The 20,772-nt window shown below is 39.6% G+C and overlaps 1 protein-coding gene across 1 annotated transcript in view; it reads right to left on the reverse strand.

The window, feature by feature from the left end:
• LOC126298148 (Down syndrome cell adhesion molecule-like protein Dscam2) overlaps positions 1-20,772 on the reverse strand; it is a 560,143-nt gene that overhangs the window by 11,592 nt on the left and 527,779 nt on the right. The window contains exons 25-26 of the mRNA XM_049989461.1: positions 15,436-15,588; positions 9,171-9,289 (exon numbers count right to left, since the gene is read on the reverse strand). Of these exons, the coding sequence (XP_049845418.1) occupies positions 9,171-9,289; positions 15,436-15,588 (272 nt within the window). The remainder of the gene's footprint in view (positions 1-9,170; positions 9,290-15,435; positions 15,589-20,772) is intronic.

Raw genomic sequence — 20,772 nt, forward strand, 5'->3', positions numbered from 1 at the left:
ATAGTTTCTGTCAGTAACTGTAAAATTTTACCATGAGTGATAAGTGTGGGCTCTGTCGTAGGTTTGTGAGTAGTGGGTTACAGTGTGGGATTTGTTTGAAGTATTTTCATTGGGGGGAATGCAGTGGGGAAGCCAGTGGGCATTCTAGCAAGATCCTCTCCTGAGAATGCAGAATCTGTAGTAGAAATAAGTTGATAGAGAAGCAGGAGCATAAGATCTGTGGCCTTCAGGTGCAGTTACAACATGCAAAAAAGGAACTAGATAGGTTGAGAAGGGTGAAGGGTGAAGGGGAATGGGAACAGACAGTTGGCAAGAAGGCAGCTAGGAAGAGGATGTATTCAGACATTTTTACTTTGCATACATGCAATAGATATGACCAACTGTGAGTGTTGAGTGGAGGGGAGACTCATGTAGCTGCAGATGTAGGGAACATGCAGCAGTCCTCAGCAATTAGGAAGCCTAGGTTAGTTTTGAAGTCTAACAGAAAGAAGAAGGTTCTGCTGCTTGTTAGTTCCCATGGTGGAGGTGTGGGCCAGCAGTTGCAGGAGGTGTTGGGGAGTGGGTATCAGGTCACCAGCATTGTGAAGCCTAGTGCAGGGTTGGCTCCGGTGACTAACAGTATAGGGGAGTTATGTAAGAATTTTATGAAGAAGGATCAGGTAGTGATAGTGGGTGGAGCAGGGAACAGTGTTGATAGGGACGGGGAATATGATGTAGGTGGTGACCTGGTTAAGATAGTTACTCAAGCTGGTGGCACTAATGTGCATTTCATGCAACTGTTTCAGCATCATGATCCTGCTCATCTTAATGCAGCTGTTAGGCATGTTAACATGCGTGGCATGGGTGACATCTCAGTATTGCCAGTTGGGCCTATCAGTAGATCGGGTTTCACTAGGCATGGCCTGCACATCAATAGGTATGGGAAGGGGAGGCTAGTTAAGCTTATAGGTGACAGTGTAGTGGGTCATGGTGGTGATGTCACTCATGGAAAAATTCATGTAGTAGTTGGTGTTAGAGCTGCCCTTTTTTTAGACTGAAGTCAGCTGATAGGTATACCTCCTTTAAGGAAGTCCCTTTAACTATGGGCTCACCTTCCGAGGATGTAATGCTTCCAAGTAGAGAAGGAATTAGCATATTTCATAAAAATATAAGAGGTATTAGAGGTAAAGTTACTGAACTGCTTATAGATGTTGACTCTGAAATTATTGGTATATCAAAGCACCACATAAATAATTTGACAATTCAGAGGCTTCCTTTACCAGGTTACAGATTAGCTGGCTGTTTCTCAAGGAGTTCCTTGTGGGGTGGGGGAGTGGCTACGTACATAAAAAACAGTATTCATTTGAGTCCATAGACGTATCATGACAGTGCACTGAACTGATATTTGAATGTTGTGCAGCGGTAGTTGAATGTAGTGAAACTAAAGTTGTAATTGTTGTTGTTTATAGGTCGCCTACTCCAATTTCAGAGAATTTCTGCTCAAGCTAGAGAGGGTTCTTGATTAACTTTGTAGGAAGTACCAGAAACTAGTTATATGTGGTGACTTCAATATAAATTTTGTATATGATGGTGCAAGAAAAAGGATGTTAGTAGAACTCCTAAATTCATATGATCTGATGCAGAATTTTTCCAACTAGGATACAGGGGAACAGTAGCACAGCCATAGACAATATTTTTATTCATTCTTCATTTCTAGATAGGCATCCTGTTAGTGAAAGTGTGAATGGCCTTTCAGACCATGATGCACAAATTTTAACACTAAAAGGCTTTTGTACTCAAAACAATGTCATATTTAATTACAAACTATGTAGGAAAGTTTATCCAACAGCAATAGAGAGTTTTTTAAACCTTGTCAAGGAGCAAGAGTGGCAGGATGTTTATAGTGCCGATAACATAGATGGTAAATACAATGATTTCCTTAACACATTTCTCAAGCTCTTTGAGAGTTCCTTTCCATTAGAACATTCTAAATGGGGCAGTAATGGGGAGTCTGGGTGGCTGATTAGTGAGATAAGGGTATCATGTAAAACAAAGTGGGAATTATATCAAATTGTTAAAAGTAGTTACAATCAAGCTACAGTAGCCCATTACGAACAGTATTGTAAGGTACTTAAAAATTTTATTAGGAAGGCAAAGAGAATGTGGTATGCAAAAAGGATAGCTAATTCACAGGATAAAATTAAAACAATTTGGTCAGTTGTGAAGGAAGAGTCTGGTCAGCAGCACAAGGTCGATGAAATAAAGCCAGTTCGCAGTAAAAACATTTCTGTTACTGATAAATCAGATATATGTACAGTATTTAACAATCATTTTCTGAGCATTTCTGGTGAATTAAATAAAAATTTAGTTTCTACAGAAAATCATATAACATTCTTGGCAAATGCTTTTCCGAGATTGATGTCTGAAATACTCCTCTGTGATACAGACAACAGGGAGATTGAGTCAATAATAAATCACTGAAGACTAAGGACTGTCATGGCTATGATGGAGTGTCTAGCAGAATATTGAAGTACTGTGCTGCACATCTTAGCTCTGTATTTAGGCAATTGTAATTTTTCCTTTAGGAATGGTCAGTTTCCTGAGCGATTAAAGTACACAGTAGTAAAGCCACATTATAAAAAGGGAGAAAGGAATAATGTAGATAATTTTAGATCTATTTCTATGCCATCAATGTTTGCAAAAGTTATTGAAAAGGCTGTGTATGTAAGGATAACTGATCATTTTATATCACACGATTTGCTATCAAATGTACAGTTTGGCCTTAGAAGTCATTTAACAACTGAAAATGCTATATTGTCTTTTCTCTGCGAGGTACTGAATTGGCTAAACAAAAGGTTTCAAATGCTTGGCATCTTTTTATTTTTATTTAACTAGGTGTTTGATTGGGTTGATAACAAAATGTTGCTCCAGAAGTTGGACCATTATGGAATACGGAAGTAGCTCACAATTGGTTCACCTCTTACATCTACATCTATATCTACATCCATACTCCGCAAGCCACCTGACGGTGTGTGGTGGAGGGTACCCTGAGTACCTCTATCGGTTCTCCCTTCTATTCCAGTCTCGTATTGTACGTGGAAAGAAGGATTGTCGGTATGCTTCTGTGTGGGCTCTAATCTCTCTGAGTTTATCCTCATGGTCTCTTCGCGAGATATACGTAGGAGGGAACAATATACTGCTTGACTCCTCGGTGAAGGTATGTTCTCGAAACTTCAACAAAAGCCCGTACTGAGCTACTGAGCGTCTCTCCTGCAGAGTCTTCCACTGGAGTTTATCTATCATCTCCGTAACGCTTTCGCATTTACTAAATGGCCCTGTAACGAAGCACGCTAGTCTCCATTGGATCTTCTCTATCTCTTCTATCAACCCTATCTGGTACGGATCCCACAATGGTGAGCAATATTTAAGCAGTGGACAAACAAGTGTACTGTAACCTACTTCCTTTGTTTTCGGATTTCATTTCCTTAGGATTCTTCCAATGAATCTCAGTGTGGCATCTACTTTACTGATGATCAACTTTATATGATCATCCCATTTTAAATCACTACTAATGCCTACTCCCAGATAATTTATGGAATTAACTGCTTCCAGTCACTAACCTGCTATATTGTAGCTAAATGATAAAGGATCTTTCTTTCTGTGTATTTGCAACACATTACACTTGTCTACATTGAGATTCAATTGCCATTCCCTGCAACAAGCATCAATTCGTTGCACATCCTCCTGCATTTCAGTACAATTTTCCATTGTTATAACCTCTCGATATACTACAGCATCATATGCAAAAAGCCTCAGTGAACCTCCAATGTTATCCACTTGGTCATTTAAGTATATTGTGAATAGCAATGGTCCTACGACACTCCCCTGCGCCACACCTGAAATCACTCTTACTTCAGAAGACTTCTCTCCATTGAGAATAACAAGCTGCATTCTGTTATCTAGGAACTCTTCAATCCAATCACACAATTGGTCTGATAGTCCATATGTTCTTACTTTGTTCATTAGACGACTTTGAGGAACTGTATCGAACACCTTGCAGAAGTCAAGAAACACGGCATCTACCTGGGAACCCATGTCTATGGCCCTCTGAGTCTCGTAGGTGAATAGCGCAAGCTGGGTTTCACATGATCGTCTTTTTCAAAACCCATGCTGATTCCTACAGAGTAGATTTCTTGTCTGCAGAAAAGTCATTATACTTGAACATAATATGTGTACCAAAATTCTACAACTGATCGACATTAGAGATATAGGTCTATAGTTCTGCACATCTGTTCAACGTCCCTTCTTGAAAACAGGGATGACCTGTGCCCTTTTCCAATCCTTTGGAATGCTACACTCATCTAGAGACCTACAGTACACCGCTGCAAGGAGGGGGGCAAGTTCCTTCACGTACTCTATGTAAAATCGAACTGGTATCCCATCATGTTAGTGGCCTTTCCTCTTTTAAGCAATTTTAATTGTTTTTCTATCCCTCTGTCATCTATTTTGATATCTACCATTTTGTCATCTGTGCGACAATCTAGAGAAGGAACTACTGTGCAGTCTTCCTCTGCAAAACAGCTTTGGAAAAAGACATTTAGTACTTTGGCCTTTAGTCTGTCATCCTCTGTTTCAATACCATTTTGGTCACAGAGTGTCTGGACATTTCATTTTGATCCACCTATCACTTTGACATAAGACCAAAAATTTTAGGATTTTCTGCCAAGACAGTACATGGAACTTTACTTTCGAATTCACTGAATGCCTCTCGCACAGCCCTCCTCACACTACATTTCACCTCACGTAATTTTTGTTTGTTTGCAAGGCTTTTGGTATGTTTATGTTCGCTGTGAAGTTCTCTTTGCTTCTGTAGCAGTTTTCTAACTCTGTTGTTGTACCACAGTGGCTCTTTTCCATCTCTTACAATCTTGCTTATCACATACTCATCTAATGCATATTGTACGATGGTTTTGAACTTTGTCCACTGATCCTCAACACTATCTGTACTTGAGACAAAACTTTTGTGTTGAACCATCAAGTACTCTGAAATCCGCTTTTTGTCAGTTTTTTCTAAATAGAAAAATCTTCCTATCTTTTTTAATATTTCTATTTATGGCTGAAATAATCGCTGCAGTAACCGCTTTATGATCACTGATTCCCTGTTCTCCATTAACTGTTTCAAATAGTTTGGGTCTGTTTGTCACCAGAAGGTCTAATACGTTATCGCCATGAGTCAGTTATCTGTTGTTCAAGGTAGTTTTCAGATAATGCACTTAAAAAATTTCACTGGATTCCTTGTCCCTGCCACCCGTTGTAAATGTTTGAGTCTACAAGTCTACATACGGCAAATTAAAATCTCCACCCCGAACTATAACATGGTCAGGAAACCTACTCAAAATATTATCCAAATTTTCCTTGAGGTGCTCTGCCACAACAGCTGCTGAGCAAGGGGGCCTATAGAGACATCCAATTACCATGTTTGAGCCTGCTTTAACTGTGACCTTCAACCAAATTATTTCACATTTCAGATCTCCGTTAATTTCCTTTGATACTACTGCACTTTTTATCGCTATAAACACACCTACCCCTTCACTGTTCCACCTGTCTCTGCAGTACACATTCCAATCTGAGTTCAGAATTTCATTACTGTTTACATCTGGTTTCAGCAAACTTTCTGTCCCTAGTACTATGTGCGCATTGTGACTGTTTATTAATGAGAGCAGTTCTGGGATCTTTTTATAGATGCTCCTGCAGTTTACTATTACCACATTAATATTGTTATTCCCTGTTGCGTTTTGCCTACTACTACCTTGTCGCGTTTCAGGAGGCGTCTTGTTGGGCCTAGGGAGGGAATTCTCTAACCTAAAAAACCCACATGTGCACTCCACACATACTCCACTAGCCTTGTAGCTGCTTCCTGCATGTAGTGCACGCCTGACCTATTCAGGGGGACCCTATATTTCTCCACCCGACAGTGGAGGTCGAGAAATTTGCACCCCAGATCTCCACAGAATAGTCTGAGCATCTGGTTTAAGCCTTCCGCTCTGCTCCAAACCAGAGGACCACGTTCGGTTCTGGGAAAAATACTACAAAGAGTTAGCTCACATTCCACACCATGAGTGAGGCTTTCTGCCTTCACAAACTCCGCCAACTGCCTGTATGAACTGAGGCTGACTTTTGAACCCAGACGGCAGGAGTCATTGGTGCTGACATGAGCAACAATTTGCAGTCGAGTGCACCCAGTGCTCTCTATCGCCGACGGCAGGGCCTCCTCCACATCTCGGGTGAGACCCCACGGCAAGCAGACAGAGTGAACACTGGCTTTGTTCCAAACCTTTCCGCTATTTCCCTAAGGGGCTCCATCACCTGCCTAACATTGGAGCTCCCAATCACTAATAAACCCCTTAAACCCCTCCCCCCATTTGCCTGCTCACACCTTGCTGAAGAAGCGGGCAATGCCACACAGCCAGCCTCCACATTGAGCTTCTGCCTCATGCACCGCTCAACCCGCCACTTCCCTTGGGGAGAAGGTGGCACAACAGCGCCCGGTACTCGACAGCAGGGACCGTGGGTGAAGCATGTAAAACCTGTGATGTACCATGTGATGCACCAGACTCCCCACTGCCACTAAACTTCAAGGCAGCAGCCTGAAGACGGCTGACTGCAGCCATCAACACGTTCAGCTGTTCGCAAACAGTGGCCACCTCCTCCTGCGTCCGTATACAGCAGTCACACATCCCATCCAGCCTAAGAAATCAACACTTTACTGTAGAGAGTTAATCAACTTTTAACTTGACTGCTAGTTCACTAAAGGAGGCTGATAGCTGACAAACTGTGGTTACTAGACACTTCTTGTTGAAAACAATGAAAATAAGCACTACCTGTCTCTGGACTGCATTCAGCACAAACACTAGCACTACTGGCACTACAGCTGACTAAAGGGACTCACTCTGACTGTATTCAAAACAAACACGAAATCTATGGAACACTATTGCTAGTATGCAAAAATTAAAGCTTCCTAAAAGCAAAAACACACGGAAGAAGAAGTGACAAGTAAGAAAAATACAGTTAATACTTAAATTATCATAGCTCACTGCACAGCAGATGTGAAGCAGTCAGCAAAAGTCATTATTCACAATGTTGAAACGGCTGTGATGTGGGGTATGAGTGGGGTACTGCCAAGTGGGGGTGCCCCAGGGATCAATGTTGGGGACACTCCTGTTTAGTCTAGTACATTGAATGAAAGCTCCACCAGGAAATTTAAGATCCCAGTGAACAGAAAGACAAAACTACACCTGACTTATGTAGGCCAGCTGCGGTGGCCGAGCGGTTCTAAGCACTTCAGTCCAGAACTGTGCCGCTACTACGGTTGCAGGTTCAAATCTTGCCTCAGGCATGGATGTGTGGGATGTCCTTAGGTTAGTTAGGGTTAAGTAGTTCTAAGTCTAGGGGACTGATGACCTCGGATGTTAAGTCCCATCATGCTTAGAGCCATTTGAACCATTCATTGACTTATATAGTGCTGTCAAAAATGGAATTTAGTGTGTACAGGTAGAAAATGATTATATGTTTCATGCAATTCATGCTGTAACTGCTTCTTCATTGAGTATTCATGGGTGTAGGTAATTGATTGACTAATTCATATAGTGAATCAGGTGCATATAAACAGGTGTTAAAACTATTAAAATATAAAGCTGAATGACAAGTCCACTAGTCTGTAGTAGTTATTTTTATTGAAATCGATTAGAAATTCACACAATCGGTGACTCACACAACTGCTTTCTAGTTGACTAAAATAAAAACAGCTACAAACAGCTACTATGGACTATTCAACTTTTCATTCAGATTTATATTTTAATAGTTTTAAAATCAGTTTGTATACACATGATATACTGTAATATCTGGCCAGTCAATCATATATACTTATTTTGGCTGTGGCTGCCCTAGTTTTAAAATTATCTATTCATGGGTGGTTGCTATGTTGGACTGAGAATTGTTTCCACAACATTTGAAATACCGTAACAAATGAAAACAACACAAAGACTGTCAAATGTTTTTTAGTCCAAACTCTGTCAGTTCCTACTGATTCTGAAATAGAAAGATGATAGATGAAGACAGAATTCTCAGATAATTGAAATAGCTCTCACAATATTTGCAGAAATTTTGATGGGACTTAATGGTAATCTTTAGAAAAAAATAAATGATAAAGAGTTCATTACACAGAATAATCATGAATAAAATCTTTCTAAAAACTTATTTTCAAAAACTCTCAGATCACTGATTCTGCAACAAATTTTTAGAAGTGTAGTCTAATGATGAAAAAAGTACTGGAACTTGCAGTTTTTTTTATTTACCTGCTCAGATTACCTTTTTTGTTTTCATTCTCAGTCATATTTCAGTCAAAAAGTTCCTTTCATTGAATTTTGTTTTATATTTTAAAATTGTTTTGCCTGCACACCAAATAATAGATAATAGTCCAAGTCTGTGCTTTGTACACTTGAAAACAAAAGACCTTCAGTCATAGGAATGGATGTAGGTTCAAGGTACAAACACAGAAAAAAGATAATTACATTGGGTTTGCAAGTCATTGAATCTGTTCTGCAAACTTCAACTACAATGAACTACAAGCTTTTGAACACAATGCTATCACCTTATTTGTATGGTAGGGTGTCTGTCCACCTGCTTAGCAGAGTGGTTACATGGTTGCCTACTATGCAGCAGGCCCAGGTTTGATTTTCGGCTAGGTTGGAGATTTTCTCCACTAATTATCTGGGTGTTGTGTTGTTCTTATGACCATTTCATCCTCATCACTGGCATGCCAATTGCCTAATGTGGCATCGACGGCGGCTGACTTCCCCTGAATGGGGCCTCCCAGCAAGCAATGCTATACACTCATTTCCATTTTTAATGTCTGTTATAGATGCTGTGTTGCTCTTAGATGGCATGTCAGTTTAAAGCTGTGTTTATAAAAGTAGATTAATTTGGTACTTAGAGAAACCTAGAGACTGAACTTTGGAACTGATTTATTATTTGCTGTTCACATAACTCTTCATAGAATGTCACATTCTTTAACATCATAAACAAAATTAATTGCAATAGGAAATTTTCTTCTTTGTGCACACTATATTGAAAAGTTTAAGTATATTTTGGAACTGTAGTGAAGTTTACTATTATATTGCAAAATACAATACCTTTCTAGTTGGTGATGCATCACCTTCACGGTATACAAATGTCTGCATTTTTGTGCTTTCTGTGTTGACTGGTGTAGCAACATGGAAAGTAGCATATGGCCTAATATCTTCTGAGTACTCTGCAACAAAATGCCTTTCATGAGCTCAAGGCTTACAGTAATTAATATACATAGAATGCATTCCAGCTGATACAAGAACAATATTTTTTTAGCACTGAGGTGTACAGTTTGAATTCTCAATCAGCCAAATAACCTTTATGTTTAAAATTAAAAGTTATCTCTAAGCAGAGTGATGTACTCATTGAGAAACTAGACTTGTATTTAGGAATAGAATGATTTAGAATCCTGTCTAAGCACACTGAATTTAATGTATTATGTGGTTTCCTTATACCCTTTCACTTGAATGCAGCAATGGTTCCTCCAGAAATGCCACCATTAGTTCTTTTCTTCAAATTTGTAAAACTGAAGAAATATTACCTTTATTCTTGATACTGTTGGGATGTTAAACTTTAACATTCCCATGTAAATGTTTCTGGTTACTTCATTAATCAATTTCATTGTATTAATGTTTTTTAGAAGAAAAGCGGATGCTTACAGTCCTGTTTCAGAAAGATAATTATATATACTGTTTTATAATGCTGTACAAATTCAGACTTGCTCTAGTGATGATATCACTATTTTACAATTTTAGTATCTTTCACATTTTTTTAAGATTCATTTTCTTCCTATACCTACTAATAATTTTATCTTCTTTTCCAAATTTTTGTGTTTCTAGCACAATTTCCAATTTTTCACTCCTTCTTCTTCTTTTCATTAGCATTTAGCCCATCTAGTTCTTGCCTCTGCTGTACTAAAATTTTGGCAAATTTATTTAACTTCACATTGTGGCAATGGTCTTCCTGTTCATAGTTGCCAGTTACGTACTGAGGGAAAGTCTTGTGTGCCACATGTCTATAAAATGTATAAGCTTTGTTCTGTGTGAGAACATATTTTAGCTGTTTTTTTTTATTTCGAATAAAACAGGCTTGCTTTTGAAAATATTGCTCTAGTGATGCATTTTGCCTTTTCAGAGTATCATCAGTTTATCATGGCATACATTCATGATGGCAGGTGCAGTGATATGACCACAGTTAACAGAATTGCACATATCTAGCTTCACTAAAGATGGTGCAATGAAAATCACCTATTAAATTAGAACACTTCAAGCATGTATAGAGTTGAGCATATTGTATGCATGCTCGACATCATCTACTGTGATAGGTGGTTTTCACTGCACTACATTTAGTGGCGCAAGATGTGTGCAATTCTATCACTGCCTTATTGCACTTGCCATCTCTCAATCCATGACAATCTGATAATACCCTACAAAAGCAAAACATGCCATTAAAAGAATATTTCCACAATCAAGATTGTTTTACTAAAAAATAATAATTATATGGTTGCTGTACCAGTCGGCCAGATGGAGTGGGAGATGTTTTATATTTCAACTGTCAGTGTATTGAATTTTCTTTGATCAAAAATGTGGAGCAGCCCAGTATTTGCCTAAATGAACATGAGAAACTACCTGAAACCACACTCTGGCTGGTTGGTGCACCAGAAATGGTTGTTAATCTGTCACACACATTCTGTCTGGATCTGGCTCACATTTCTGTTTTGCAAGCTAGGGTGCTATTGATTACACTATACAAGCAGTCCCAAATTGTTCTTGCCATCACGAAGTATTACTAGTAACAATGGCTTGTCATTATAATGTTGATGGGCTACACTTTGTTAATTATGAAAAGTTCTATCTGCAGACAGTAGCAGGAAATGAAGTTACATGACATACACATAACACAGCCTTGGAACAAGTTACAACCTTGGTAGTATTGTGGTAAGGAACTGCTATACCAGTGCCAGTTTTCTCACCAATGGCAGCATCACATTAGGAGCACATCTGCCAATGAATGCTCTCCTGGGACACTGTGAATGACTCATGTTGTTTCCAGGACCTTGAAAACAGCTGTTCTTGCAGAGGTGAGTTTATACACTGATGAGTCACAACATTATGACCACTGCCTAGAGTGAGATGGTGCAGTGTTTAGCACACTGGAATTGCATTTGGGAGGACGATGCTTCAAATCCATGTCCAGCCATCCTGATTTAGGTTTTCCGTGATTTCCCTAAAGTGCTTCAGACAAATGCCTCAATACTTTCTACAAAAGGACGTGGCTGACTTCCTTCCTCATCCTTCTCTAATCTGGTGGGACCGATGACCTTGCTGTTTGGCCCTCTGCCACAAATCAACCAACTAACCAACCAACCACTGCTTACCATAAGACTGAAATCCAACTGCTGGTGTTGCAGGCAAGAAAAATACATAAGTGGAGCAGAGAGAAATGAGTAATCATTCAAGCAATAATAAGGGCCACCAACAGGGAAATCCACTGACATAAGTGACATTGAACAATACCAGTTTTTTGTGACCTGGCACCTGGAAATAACACATCAGAAATAGCAAAGCTGGTCAGCTGTTCATGTGCTACTGTCATGACCACCTATTACCAGTTGTTGAAGGATGGTGAAACCATGAGTGAGTGACAACGTGTTACACGTGTAAGCCTCATCACAGAATGTGGAGGCCAGAAGCTTAACTAGTCTGTAAAGCACAATAGGTGGCATATCTGATGATAGAGTACAATGCTGGTGCAGGCACAATTTTGACCCAACAATGTAACCACTTACAATTTACAGTGCACGAGGGATAACCGAGATTGGTCTGGTCAGACGAGTCATGTTTCTCTTTACACCAGGCCAATGATGAATTCTGGATACACCATCATTCAGATAATCAGATGTTCATAATATTTGTTCTGTCAAAGACACAGGCTGTTTGGGACAATACTATACTGTGCAACACTTTCACCTGGATTTCCATGAGACCTGTAGTAGTAATCGAAAGCACCATGACAGCTATAGGCAACATGAACATAACTGGGGCCACCTGTATACCTTCGTATTTGATATGATATTGCAGGGCCTGTGTTGTTCAGAATTATGATGCAATGCTCCTTTGGACATGCAACCATGTCCAAAGCAACAGACACTGACTACTGCTATTATGGAATACATGAAATGTATCCACAGTTGAGAATATGGACAACTATCAGCTGTATAGTGGAAAAATGACAATGAAAATTTGTGTCATTCCAGGACTCTAACTCAGATTTCCCACTTACCATGAGCAGTTGCCTTACCATTAGATATCTCAGCATGCTCCATTGTCAGACCCAAACTTCCACATGTCATCAGCCATGTTTCTACAACCTGCAGCTGTACATCCATTATGTATATTCCTGTTCAGGGAAGACATTTAAATTGGAATTCACTTACCCGGTGTCAGTAAATTGATACAGTATTGTAGTGTCTGAGTGTCTGTGTTGTTCAGAATTAAAATGTAATGCGTGCATGCATCTGTTGGCTGACCATTGGCAAGTGACTTTCATTTAAAATGTTTCCTCTATACAGGAATATGCATAATGAATGTATGAGTGCAGGTTGTAGACACATGGTTAATGACATATGGAAGTCTCGTCTGTCCTTGGAGCATGCTCAGATAGTGTAATGGTAAGATGACCACTCACAAAAAGTGGAAAATATAAGTTTATGTCCTGAAACGGTACAAATTTCCGTTGTCATCATTCCGTTATACAACTGGCGGTTGTCAATATTTGCAACTGCAAATATATTTCATGTACTTCATACCTGAGGTGTTCCCCAATGGCAATGGAATATTCCAGCAGGATATATGTCTGCATCACATGTTCTGTATCTTGCTCTAGTGGTTTGAAGAATGACAGTGAACTCACATTGATGTGTTGGTCCCCAAATTCAACTAACCTGAACTCAATGGAACACATCTAGAATGCTGTTGGACACCATCTCATCACCTACAAACTGCCAGACTGTAATTGACAGTAACTACATGATCTATGCAAAAATATCTGATACCACATACCTCCTAACAACTACCAAGGACTTGTCAGATCTGTGCTTGAATTGCTGTTGTATGATGTACAAAAGATGGGGCAACTTCCTTTGAAGTAGGGGGTCATAATGTTTTTGGCTTATCAGTGTATGTAGACATGGCATTAAGTTATAAAAATGTGTTTCACTTAGAGTTTGATTCTTCAGTTTGGTGCTAGTTTGCCCAAATATAGATATTAAATTAGTTACCAACCTAAAGCTCTGTTTTAATAACCACAGTAATTTACTATCATGATCCTCTGGCTTATATCTGAGCTGTAAATTTGGCCATCCAGCCAATTATGTGAAGACCCACAGCTTAACATGGGCTTTTTACCATTGTAAAACTTCATGTATTTTGCATACAATAAGCACTTAAAGCATTTAAAGTAATACTAAGTGCAAAGGACCAAGTCTAGACTAGCTGCATAGCCTTGGGATATAAATGAGAATTACCCGGAAAGTAAGGCACTGCTTTTTTTTTTCTTAACCGAAAACTATTGCTACAAATGTAAAACATTACATATGTATTATTTGAAGTCCCCTGAGTGAGTGCAGCAAGTTTCCATAAGTTATGACAGGTAGTGTAGCTGCAGGACAGATTCAAAATAATGTCTGTAGGTGATGTACATTACAAGCATCATGCAATCATTGAATTTCTCACTGCAGAGAAAGAAACTGTGGGGAATATTCATAAACTCGTGCAAAGTCTATGGAGGATCTGCTGTTGACAGAAGTATAGTTAGTCACTGGGCACAGAGGGTGAGGTCATCAGAAGGCAATTTTGGTGGAGCTCCACAATTTGCAGCAGTTAGGGAGACTACCCTTGACTGCCACACCCAACCTAGCCCCCTCCGACTACCACTTATTTGGGCCATCAAAGGATGCCATTTGTGGAAGACATTTTGAGGGTGATGAGGAGATGATTCACACAGTGAAACACTGGCTCCACCACCAGGACAAGCACATACACACCCTTGTTTCACGCTGGAGGAAGGCCATAGAGCAGGATGAAGATTATTCGGAAAAATAGGATGTGTAGATAAAACACCATTTTTTCATGTGTGTAATTCTCATTACACTCAATAAACAATTGAAGGAAATAATGCAGTGGATTACTTTCAGGGCAACCCTTACAATTTACATAGGCACATGGCAGAGAGTTTGTAAACCTCTGGGAAAAAGAGGGGGATCCGAAACAAAGTTACAAACTTGAAAAGTTGCTACTCACCATATAGTGGAGATGCTGAGTCACAAACAGGCACAACAAAAAGACTGTCACAAATAAAGCTTTCATCCATAAACAGCTTTGTCAATAATAGACAACAGAATCTCTCTCTCTCTCTCTGTCTCTCTTTTACACACACCACACACACACAGCTTTGTCAACAATACACAACAGAGTCTCTCTCTCTCTCTCTCTCTCTCTCTCTCTCTCTCTCTCTCTCTTGCACACACACACACACACACACACACACACACACACACACACACACACACACACGACTGTAGTCTCACAACCACAAAAGCTGATTATGTTGTGCAAATCATATAACACAAAGTGTTACAAAAATAAATGTGGCAGAAAGTATTAAATGCTAGTTAAAAATAGACAATAGGTTTACCTGTTACATTCCATCCTGGATTTTCCATTGTTTGAAAATTACAAACTTTTATCATTAGCCATTACTACAGCAAATTTACTAAATAGTTCTGTTCTAGCTCTGCTAATCCTTGTTAGAGATTGTAGAAGCCATGAATGTAGTAAATTAAAAAAAAAACATTGTTATAGTACACAATTAACTGTTTATCATTTATGAGCGCCAGCACACATACATAAATGTGGAGGAGTTGAGTTGGATCAACAGGAGGTGGCTGGTATAAATCGTAAAATAGTATCTATTTTTGAATTAATGGGTTCCATGCTGAATTAAATGTTTATTGGCACCAGTTGGAATTACATGTAAAGTACATAGGGTGTAAGTCGAGCTTTGAATTAACACCATAAACATACTAATTTTGATGACAGATATTTACATAACGTAAAGCTTCAGTTTGTAGCAATTGGTTTTATCTGCAGCAGTATATTTCCATTCACTTCACATTCCAGAAGGTTCTCCTTCATAATACATTATATAGAATAAAATGTTAAAATGAATGAATAACTGATTATGCTATGCAAACCATATCACACAAACTGGTGCAAAAATAAATGTGACAGAAAGTATTAAATGCTAGTTACAAATAGACAACAGTTTTACCTGGAATGCATTCAAGTCCTGCAGGGGATGGAGGTAACTTGCGAACTGTTGCATAATACTGCTCTCTTCGAGCTATGTTGTGTTTATTATCTTGTGCAACAGTGGTTTGAATTTCAGGAATGGTAGTTTCTGGTTCTGAATGTTCTCTTGCTTCTGGAAAAAATATATAAAAGCACATAAGCTTAGCAGCTAAAATTTTAAAAAAGGTAAGCCATAAAAATCTGTCATATACAAGAGGGTTATCAACAATGGGGGCAATCTGAAAGAGATGACCTCTGTGAGGATATATGACAAATAAACTTTAACAAAGAGTACTGTAGCCCTTTTTTTTAAAATTGACATTAGGCCACTGCCATACAGACATCTGCCACATTTACAAAGGTTCTTAATTAATGGTTATTCTACTATATACTTTGTGAATGGTTATTTACAAAAAATAGGGTATTAATAAATAACTAATACCTGTTCCCCCTATAAACTAGTAATAAATTGAGTATACCACAATAATAATAATAGTAATAATATACATAGGGTCTCTAGATAGTTAGGTCACACATGGTCTTGGAGCTACCAATATAAATCTTCATCAAATCCTGGAAAATAATATTGAACAAAATGCTGATTGTAGTCTTCAAATTTGCAGAATCTTTATATTGTACAATATTCTCAAAGATTAGTTTATTTTCTTCTCAGTATTTATATGGGGCTAGGAATTCTGGTACGACATTTATTCCTGTATTTTATTTTCATACCAGGTCAACCATTCAAGAGATTTTATAATTAATTGCTTTCTTTTATTTCCAGAGAATAGTTAAATTTTTAGTGTCTGACCAATATTTCATTATGCCATTGATTAGAGGGTGTCCTGTCATTTTTTGACACATGTCATATGTATAATACTTTATGACTTTGGGAGCTTCAACAGTCTGTTTTGTTTCCAGTGCTTGTCTTGTTAGTGGTGGTGGTAGTGGTGGTGGTGGGCGGAAACCTGTTCCTTTGTACTTTATCACTTTCTTCCAACTAACTCATCTTCAACTACATGATTACTTAGATCACTAGTCAAACCGTGCATAGAACTTACCATGAGATCACTGACACTATTGTTATCAGGGGAAATAATATTCTCTCCTTCACCAAATGCCCCACCATCCATGTTGGCAATCTGATGAGTGAATCCCGATTATAAGTCCACTGCTCGTACAATCACTGCGCAATGATTCTTAAATAACAAAGCAACAATATGAACTGAGTACAGTTTGTTTTTGTTCCCTAAGAAGTCAAACCAATAATCACACTTGCATGATTCATGGTAAATTATTTCACAAGAATTAATTTGCAGTTCACACATGATAGCCATCTTCAACTGGAGCCATCATGGAGATCAATCCCACTATCTAGTAGTGAATATCAAGTGTTTTTGTCACTGAGATGTATAACGTGGTATGAATAATGTGACCTGTGGTAGGGAATACACTCCTGGAAATTGAAATAAGAACACCGTGAATTCACTGTCCCAGGAAGGAGAAACCTTATTGACACATTCCTGGGGTCAGATACATTACATGATCACACTGACAGAACCACAGGCACATAGACACAGGCAACAGCGCATGCACAATGTCGGCACTAGTACAGTGTATATCCACCTTTCGCAGCAATGCAGGCTGCTATTCTCCCATGGAGACGATCGTAGAGATGCTGGATGTAGTCCTGTGGAACGGCTTGCCATGCCATTTCCACCTGGCGCCTCAGTTGGACCAGCTTTCGTGCTGGACGTGCAGACCGCGTGAGATGACGCTTCATCCAGTCCCAAACATGCTCAATGGGGGACAGATCCGGAGATCTTGCTGGCCAGGGTAGTTGACTTACACCTTCTAGAGCACGTTGGGTGGCACGGGATACATGCGGACATGCATTGTCCTGTTGGATCAGCAAGTTCCCTTGCCGGTCTAGGAATGGTAGAATGATGGGTTCAATGATGGTTTGGATGTACCGTGCACTATTCAGTGTCCCCTCGACGATCACCAGAGGTGTACGGCCAGTATAGGAGATCGCTCCCCACACCATGATGCCGGGTGTTGGCCCTGTGTGACTCGGTCATATGCAGTCCTGATTGTGGCGCTCACCTGCACGGCGCCAAACACGCATATGACCATCATTGGCACCAAGGCAGAAGCGACTCTCATCACTGAAGACGACAGGTCTCCATTCGTCCCTCCATTCATGCCTGTCGCGACACTACTGGAGGCGGGCTGCACAATGTTGGGGCGTGAGCGGAAGACGGCCTAACGGTGTGTGGGACCGTAGCCCAGCTTCATGGAGACGGTTGCGAATGGTCCTCGCCGATACCCCAGGAGCAACAGTGTCCCTAATTTGCTGGGAAGTGGCGGTGCGGTCCCCTACGGCACTGCGTAGGATCCTACAGTCTTGGCGTGCATCCGTGCGTCGCTGCGGTCCGGTCCCAGGTCGAGGGGCACGTGCACCTTCCGCCGACCACTGGCGACAACATCGATGTACTGTGGAGACTTCACGCCCCACGTGTTGAGCAATTCGGCGGTACGTCCATCCGGCCTCCCGCATGCCCACTATATGCCCTCGCTCAAAGTCCGTCAACTGCACATACGGTTCACGTCCACGCTGTTGCGGCATGCTACCAGTGTTAAAGACTGCGATGGAGCTCCGTATGCCACGGCAAACTGGCTGACACTGGCGGCGGCGGTGCACAAATGCTGCGCAGCTAGCGCCATTCGACAGCCAACACCGTGGTTCCTGGTGTGTCTGCTGTGCCGTGCGTGTGATCATTGCTTGTACAGCCCTCTCGCAGTGTCCAGAGCAAGTATGGTGGGTCTGACACACTGGTGTCAATGTGTTCTTTTTTTCCATTTCCAGGAGTGTATATACATGATTTGATATATTTCATTAGATATTATTAGTTTCTTGTAGTCTCGCACAGCTTTTAATCATTGGTCAAAATCATCTAGCATTTGTGGATATACTAATATTCTGTATGGATATGTTTGAAATGAAGAAATCGAAGTATACATTCCCATATTAAATATAACTCACTTTAAGAATAAGGCCACTTTTGCAGTCATTTCTACTTGAAAAAAGTATGTGTGGACATGTGATAATTGATGTTAAGTTACAGAGAAATATAATTTCCTCTACATGTATATTATTACTCATTACACCACAAGGTCCAACTTCTGAGATTATCACACATGTGTAATAACTTGTCACTTCTCAGGAATCCTGCTGGAAGTGGGAAGCTTAGTAGAAATCAGACATTACTGTCATGTTTTCAGTCAGCTCCAACCTGAGTAGGAAACAATACTGTTTATGGTAGCATTGCATATTGGTGTAATGTAAATTGTTGCAATAAGATATCAGTTATAAACGAAGTTTATAAACCGTGCATTACTTTTCCTTTTGTAGTAGCGCAAAAGGCAGGTAGGCCCTACAGTTTTGTATTCAAAAAGGTGTCAACAGAAGATGAGAAGAATTACTACCCTTTCTCTCTTCTCTAAAATATTTAAAAATATTAAAGCAAGAGCAATTCAAACAATCCTTACAATAAATGGCATGATTATTAAAAACCAGTTTGACTTCCAGCAAGGAAACAACACTGTAAATTCTGTCAGTCAGTTTATTCAAGAGACATACTCCATGTTAAATAATGGTAAAAATGTCACATGAATATTCTGTGGGCTAAGAAAAGTACTGAATTCAATGAATCACTCCTTGCTTAGTCAAAAATCACTAACTGGTGGAATCAGGAACAGTGCTTCACAATGGTTCAGCTGATACACAACAGATAGGAAGTAAAGAGTAAGTCTAACATTAAATTTAAGTAACTTCCTGGCAGATTAAAACTGTGTGCCTGACTGAGACTCGAACTCGGGACCTTTGCCTTCCGCGGGCAAGTGCTCTACCATCTGAGCTACCAAAGCACGACTCATGTCCGGTTCTCACACCTTTACTTCTGCCAGTCTCTCGTCTCCTACCTTCCAAACTTTACAGAAGCTCTCCTGCGAACCATGCAGAACTAGCACTCCTGAAAGAAAGGATATTGTGGAGACATGGCTTAGCCACAGCCTGGGGAAAGTTTCCAGAATGAGATTTTCACTCTGCAGCGGAGTGTGCACTGATATGAAACTTCCTGGCAGATTAAAACTGTGTGCCCAACCGAGACTCGAACTCGGGACCTTTGCCTTTCGCAGGCATGTGCTCTACCATCTGAGCTACCGAAGCACGACTCACACCCGGTACTCACAGCTTTACTTCTGCCAGTAAGCAATTACTCATCTGACTGAAAAACAATTTTTCATTGAATTCCACAGGGTATGATGTTGGGTCTCATCTGTTCCTGTTCTATGCTAATTAAATATCACTTACTGCTGATGTTCAGTCACTCTTATTTTGAGGTGATACATTAGTTGCAGTTCAAAATGAAATGCTTCAAAAAATTGCAGCAACTGTCAAAAATATTTTAGAAAAACTTAAATCCTGGTAGCATCAAAATGGACAAAAACTGAATGTCAGTAAGACACACATGATGTAATTTCAGATGAAATCATTAGAACAAATAACTTGAAATGATCAGGGAATCACAAGAGCAAACCAAATAAAATTCTTAGTCCTAAATTCTAAACAAAATTTAAAGTTACATATAGATTACATAGCAAATAAATTGAATATCTTAGCTTTTGTGACATTTATTTTGTGAGGTGCCATGAACACAGACACAAGAAAGATAGTCTACCACTGTTACTTTGAATCAGTTATTCATTATGGTATAATTCCTGGGACAATTCAACAGATGATTGAGTACCTCTAGTATGCAAAAGAAAATAGTTTGGAACATTTCTGTCATCAAACAAATGGTATATTGTCATCAACTCTTTTAAAACTACTGCCCATTTCTTCTCTGTGCATATGATGTCTTGCTTTCATTCAGTTGAAAACACCACACACTTGAAACTTTGGTTTTCCAGCACAACAATAGCACTCACCACAGAGAGAAGTCCAACACACCATTTAAAACTCTGTATCAAATGCCAGAGTATAAGAAGTTAAACATTTACGGTAAACTAAAAGGCAGTAAGATATTCAACATGGAGTTTTGTTCACTGTTCTAGTGAAAGGTGTTAGTGTTCTGTTGAAAAATTTATGAGTGACAATTATATAGTGTGGGAAAAAGGAATTATATATGTCATAATAAGAAAAGGATCAGTTTTCTATTTACTATACAGTATTTATGACAGTGAATAACTGGTGTTTGTAGTACCAGAAATGTTGTAAACCAGAGAGACTAAATAGGAGAACATTGCCTCAATT

Source organism: Schistocerca gregaria, chromosome X (genome assembly GCF_023897955.1).
Source record: "Schistocerca gregaria isolate iqSchGreg1 chromosome X, iqSchGreg1.2, whole genome shotgun sequence".
NCBI classification, from domain to species: domain Eukaryota; kingdom Metazoa; phylum Arthropoda; class Insecta; order Orthoptera; family Acrididae; genus Schistocerca; species Schistocerca gregaria.